Source organism: Penaeus japonicus, unplaced genomic scaffold (assembly GCF_977035675.1).
Source record: "Penaeus japonicus unplaced genomic scaffold, GWHDUDI00000001_assembly GWHDUDI00000008, whole genome shotgun sequence".
In the NCBI taxonomy this organism is placed as follows: Eukaryota; Metazoa; Arthropoda; class Malacostraca; order Decapoda; family Penaeidae; genus Penaeus; species Penaeus japonicus.
This window is the reverse complement of record NW_028234410.1, coordinates 17,430,466-17,436,874: the sequence shown is the minus strand read 5'-3', so window position 1 is coordinate 17,436,874 and position 6,409 is coordinate 17,430,466. Positions and strand designations below refer to the sequence as shown.

The following is a 6,409-nucleotide window of genomic DNA, read 5'->3' as shown; positions in this document are numbered from 1 at the left end:
ATGATACTGTTGTTGTAGACTCAGATGGGGAGGAACCTGATCAAGAGTATATTGATCAAGGCGAAGATGATGATGATGATGAAGAAGATGAAGAGGATGATGATGACGAAGATGAAGTAGTTGAAGATGAAGATCAAATGGATGATGATGATGAGGATATTAGAGTCATTGAAGACAATGACGATGACATGGAAAGGGACGAAGGAAGTCGTGGTTTCAATGTAGGAAATAACCAAGAAGGTAGGGAAGCAAGTGAGGATATGAGAAGTGCTGATGCAGAGGCTGAAGCTGCTTCAGAATCATCTGCTCACGTTGAAGAATCCAACAATGAATCCCCAGAAACCCCAAGTGAAAGCCAGAGACCTCAGCCATCAGGTGGTTCAAGTCAACCTTCCTCATCAGGGCAAAATGAGGGTCCTTCTCAGACTAGCCCAGGAGTGCCACTTGGCTTGCCCAGGCCTGTTGTGCGCCAGGAAAGACCAGTTGGCCGTCAGAACTTGGCACCTTTCAGTCAGCTTCCTCACTATGATGAGGGTGGTGATGACAGTATTGTACCATCAACACCAACTCTGTTTGTCCCAAGGCGTGGTGATGGGTTTTCTGAGGCAGTGAGTTCTCCACAGGTTCCATCTGGTGGCTTTGTATTTGGCTCCAGTGCAGAAGTTGCAAATCCGCCTCAGACAAGTAAGTTTTATATGTAGATGTATTAAACGTAGTATTCAAATAAGTTTTCTATATACATTTCTTCACTATTTTTGTATGAGGAAAATATATTGATAAGTAAGAATTATCTTGTGTATTAAGAGGATTTATATGTGTTTGGCTGAAGGTGGATTGGCCCAGATGGCAGAAGGTGGTTTAATAGATGACACCCGCATTGATTTGGGTCTTGATGAAGGGAATAGATCTCAGCCCACCACACCACTAAGGCGATCTCCTACAGGTTCGTTAGTTCATTGATTTTCATAATGTTTTAACAATAAGTTGTTTGTATGAGTATGGACACATGCATTCCAGCTCATATATACAGTTCAGAAAAAAAATAACATTAAAGAAGTCATAGTAATACCATGCTGAACCTAAAGCTTCAGTGTCTAGCTATGGCCTAAGGACATAATTTATTTCATTTTTCAAATTATCCTTGAAAATGTTAGAAAATTTCATAGGCTTTTAACTAGTTTAAGTTTTTCCTTTTTATTTAATATATATATATATATATATATATATATATATATATATATATATATATATATATATATATATATATATATATATATAAAATATGTGTGTATGTGTTTATTTGTATGTGTATGAATGCATCTTTGTGTCATTCATAATAATTCTCATTTCCTTCTAGCTGAATTAGGAGTAGAAGGTGGAGTGAGTACCAGTGAGGGAGAGTCAACACGGGAACCCCCAACGGTTCTGGTGACAGGAGGTGAACAGTCCAGTGGGGAAACGTCACGTGATTGTGAAGACAACTTCACTGAGGCAGATTCCATGGCAGTTGACATTGGGGATGACAATGAAGTAGAGGAAGAAGAAGAGGAAGATGAGGAGGAGGATGTGGAGGAGGGAGATCATGATGATGGTAAAACTATAATTTCAGTCACATTTTTATACCTGTAATGGTCTCTGAGACTTGTAGAGTTTATCTTCAACCATGGTAGAATATATATCCATAGACATTCTCTCATTTACATTCAAAATCATGAACTCACATGATGTCCATGCATGCACATCCACTCCCACACACAAACACATATACAATCACCTATACCATCACTGTTCCCCCCCCCCCCCATTTTTCAGTGGTGCCATACCATTTTCACCATTTCTCAGGCACAAATAATTAGAAGTTCACGAGTCATATCTCTTGCTCTAGTGATTGACGTGGAGGGTGATGAAGATGGAAATGAGGAAGAGGAGAACCAAGGAGGTGAAGCCGAAGAGAGAGAAGGAAGCAGTGAGATGGAGCAACCTTCCGCTGATGTGTCAAGTGCCCCTTCATCCACTCCAAGTTCCCCTTCCAACCCAGCTCGCAGAATCACTCCCATCACTTGGGATAACTCCCCACAGAGAATGCGAGCAGATAGAGGTATGGATTTTGACTTTACTTACAACTGAAGTACTTTGGTCATTGGTGAATTTGTAAAATTTATAGATATGTTGATTTATAGATATGTATATATAGATATATCTTTATATCCATATATCTATATATCATTATATATAGATATATATATAGATATATATATATCTATATTTATATCTATGTATGTCTATGCATATATGTATATCCATATATACCTATGTCTATATATCTATATCTATAAGAATACATATATGGGAATACATATATATGAATTCATATATGTGAATACATATATGCTAATCCATATATGCTAATCCATATATGCTAATTCATATATGCAAATACTTATACAAATTACATATATAAATTACATATATATACATGTATATATACATCTCTCTCTATATGCATATGCATATACATATACATATACATATACATATACATATACATATACATATACATATACATATACATATACATATACATATACATATACATATACATATACATATACATATACATATACATATACATATACATATACATATACATATACATATACATATACATATACATATACATATAATATATATATATATATATAATATATATATATATATATATATATATATATATATATATATATATATATATATATATGTATAAGTATTACATATGCATTACATATACATTACATATAGACATAAATGAATATGAAATATATTTTTCACCTCCTTATGCTCCTTTTTTTTGTCACAACAGGACGTGGCTTCATGGGCATGCCCGGAGGACGAGGCCTTCTGAGGGGCAGAGGTTTCCCCCCCAACATGAGAGGTTCCTCCCTCCTGCGTGGCCCACAGCGAGCGAGACGATCGCGTCCAGGGTCCTTTTCAAGAGGAGGGATGTAATTGGGCATTAGATTTTTTTGCAGTGTATATGGCATAGGTGATTAAGCATGAAAGAGTGTGTTGCTTGTATTTACTACAGAAGAGAAAGAAGTTGAAGGTATTATGACAGGAAAATTATGTCCTTTTTGTCTTTTGTGATATGCCAAAATCGACATTGAAATATGAATTAGGAAAATGCTTTTTTTTTAAACTAAGCAATGCTAACCTCATGTTGCAAGGTCTAAAAGAAATTGTCATTGTGAAAAATTTAAATTGGTAGGTTATATAATTTTGCTACATGATGCTTTAAAAGCCTCATTATTTTCATAATAAGATACAATGTGGGTGCTTTGCCAAATGTACCTTTAAGAACAGTTGGCTGTTTTGTTACCTGTAAAGTTAAGTTGGTTATTAACATGATCATATTTGTCATCACAGCCGTTGATATCCTATTAGCTCCATTAGTATATTGCTTTTATTATTATTTTTGCTATTATGATTAATATCCACCTTTTTATTATTGATAGATTTACATAGTTGATTTAACTAACTTAGTTATGTAAATGTGAAAACAGCATAAAATGTCTTTCTCCCCCTCCCCCTCCTAAGCTGTTTTCTCAGATATGATACTTTGAGCTTGAATGTTTTGATATTTTTTTAGTCATTGTATTTTCCTGAGGATGGTATTCTAAGATATCCTTTTTTACAAATGAATATATAGTTTAGTTGAAATGCTACAAAACATTGATATTTAGTATCCACTTTGAACAATCTCCACTTGAGCACAAAATTTGAGGTTAGATTGGAAAAAAGAATATTTGCAAGACTTTGTATACATTTATTAATATTGTAGAGTGTTACAGGTAGACTGTTACCTTTATGGTGCCATTTCCACTAGCACTCGGAAGGAGGTTTCTGAATGCCAATAAAGTTGGCTGGTTTAAAAGTAAAGTAAGTGATAAATAAATGTACTAAGGCCTCCATTTTCTCATTTGATCCTTTCTTGAAAGTTTTTTTGCAAGAAAATCACACATATAAAGAGGCATGCACTGTAAGTATTTTATATATTTTCTAAGAAAATCACTAATATACATGTGCGACGTCAGTATGTACATACATCCATGTTCACACCATGATTGCACTTTCACAGTGAACGCATAAAATATTTATACAAAACAAGCACATGCACATGTGGTTACAAAAAACAAGCACATGCACATGTGTATACAAAAAAAAAAAGCACATGCACATGTGTATACAAAAAACAAGCACATGCACATCTGTATTCTAAAACAAGCACATGCACATGTGCATATATGCACACGCACACACGCGAGCACGTACACGCACACGCGCGCGCGCGCACACAAAATGTTTGCGCGCTTCACCTGATCCAAAGTACTAGCCAATCCATGATTTTGAATTCTTTCACAATCCTTACATTGTAGTGCCAAGTATATAAAGACTTAATTCTGCCTGTAATTGAAAGAAAGAACCAACGCGTATACATAGGTAATTCACTTTACACAGGAAATGCAAATATAATGGTTGAAGTTTTGATAGTGAGTTTTGTAAATGAAGTTCAAGGGAATACTAAAAGATTGTGATCTACCAGAAGAAAGTAATGAGGCATTGGAACAAGTAGAAGAAATAAAAGAAGGAAAAGTAGAAACGTACATCTTCATATGCGTCTATATTTATATTTAATTTTCTCTCTCTCTCTCTCTCTCTCTCTCTCTCTCTCTCTCTCTCTCTCTCTCTCTCTCTCTCTCTCTCTCTCTCTCTCTCTCTCTCTCTCTCTCTCTCTCTCTGTGCAGGAAAGGATGTCTTAGATGAGGGATTGTTAAGGTTAGGAGATGAATAGTGCTGGAATTTAAACCATGCGTCTTGCAATCTGCTTGAAGTTCCTGTCGCCTTGATGTCTTTGTAGATGGAGATGAGGGCTCACTGCCGGTGTCTGAAGTGCAATCTTTGGGGAAATTGACAGATTGAGGAGTCTGGTGAACAGAGGCAACCGCCAATTGCTCTTGTTCCTGACGCGGTAATGGGGGCCATTCTTCCTGAAGCATCCTACATTCTTCGCCACTCATTGCCAGATCAGTTTCTAGGTCAGTGAGGGAGACAGGTCCAGAGTATTCCATTTTTCATGGCAAGTACACCAGCGCGTCACGGCACGTGTTTATGACGTCAGACTACGTCACACTTCTCGTACTGCGCGTGCGCAGAAGCGAGAAATGACAACTAGAGGGGCCCTTCTTAAATGATTTTGTATTTTCCTTGTTTATAGAGAGAAAAAAAAAAGGCATCCACTTGATACAGCACTGGTTATTAAAGAAGCTTACTGTAATAGTAAGAGAGTGTCAGCTGTTCCAACACCTGGTACGGACTTCTTGACAGCACGCAAAGTGTAAACAAGGGCGGGCAAGTTGATTATATCAAGCTTCTCCTCAAGGATAATCCAACCGTCGTCATTAAACTTTGCTGGTTGGCTGAGGTTAAACGAGCCTTCCATCTTGATCGGAATCTAGCTGAGGTCAAGGACCTCGCAATGGTACACAGTGCCCCTTAACGCCATACATACGACCTGATGCAAGAGGAAAGTCCTGCGAAACAATGTCACCTCTGGCGAAAGTGCTCTCTGCTCCAGTGTCAATAGTTAAACGGCAAGGTCTTCCACCAATTGTACCCTCAACTTGTACCACACCTGTACCTGTGCAGCGGCAATTTAACTTGAGTGGGGCCTCAATGGTGCTGGCTGGTGATGTGCCCCTACTCCCAGCTTCCCACCGTGGTTTGCTGTGGACACTCCCTTGACATATGGCCTAACTGGTCACATCCTTAACATCGCTTAACTTTGATTGTCTGAAGGTTCTTCTGATATCTCTGTCCTACATTGTTGTTTCCCCTTGTCCTAAATGACTCGTACTCCAGAGCACGAACTAGCGCCTCCTGCAAGTCGGTGGTATGAGCTTGTTTCACATACACTTACAGTTGATAGTCCTCCTGTAGTGACAACAGTCGAGTAAACGCTGTTTTTTTGTACAGATTTTGTGCACTTTAAGTGCTTTACCTGCACCTTCAGTGCTTTGATTTTGAAGGTGACACGAGACTACAAGTAGGAGTAGTCAGCCCCCACCCCAGACCCGCAGCACTCTTCTACCCCAGGGTAGCCCTTATGGGCTGTGACCCCTGGGTAGGGAGGCCCAGTAGTCTGAGGCGTCCTTTGGGCGCAACTTTTCTCTCCCCCTGAATTTTTTCCATTTTTCCGTGTGACTTTCCTGAGCCTACAGGAGTCTCCTTGTGAGCTCCTGTATTCGCTTGGGGGGTGGGCACTGACATACCGTCCCCGCACTAGGCAGGTTCGGCGGTAGGAAGGTGTCTTACATACAACTCCGATCCCTTAGTTGGTACTGGAGAAAGCAAC

The 6,409-nt window shown here is 38.4% G+C and overlaps 1 protein-coding gene across 2 annotated transcripts in view; it reads left to right on the top strand.

Moving 5' to 3' along the window:
- Positions 1–3,964, top strand: part of Mgtor (nuclear basket protein megator) — a 39,509-nt gene extending 35,545 nt beyond the window's left edge. For both annotated transcript variants that reach the window (XM_086539140.1, XM_086539141.1), the window contains exons 36-40: positions 1–684; positions 830–943; positions 1,358–1,591; positions 1,886–2,098; positions 2,861–3,964. The exon at positions 1–684 is cut by the window's left edge and continues 1,015 nt beyond it. In XM_086539140.1, coding sequence (XP_086395266.1) covers positions 1–684; positions 830–943; positions 1,358–1,591; positions 1,886–2,098; positions 2,861–3,006 — 1,391 coding nt within the window. In that variant the 3' untranslated portion in view covers positions 3,007–3,964. The remainder of the gene's footprint in view (positions 685–829; positions 944–1,357; positions 1,592–1,885; positions 2,099–2,860) is intronic.
- The last annotated feature ends 2,445 nt before the right edge of the window (positions 3,965–6,409 follow it).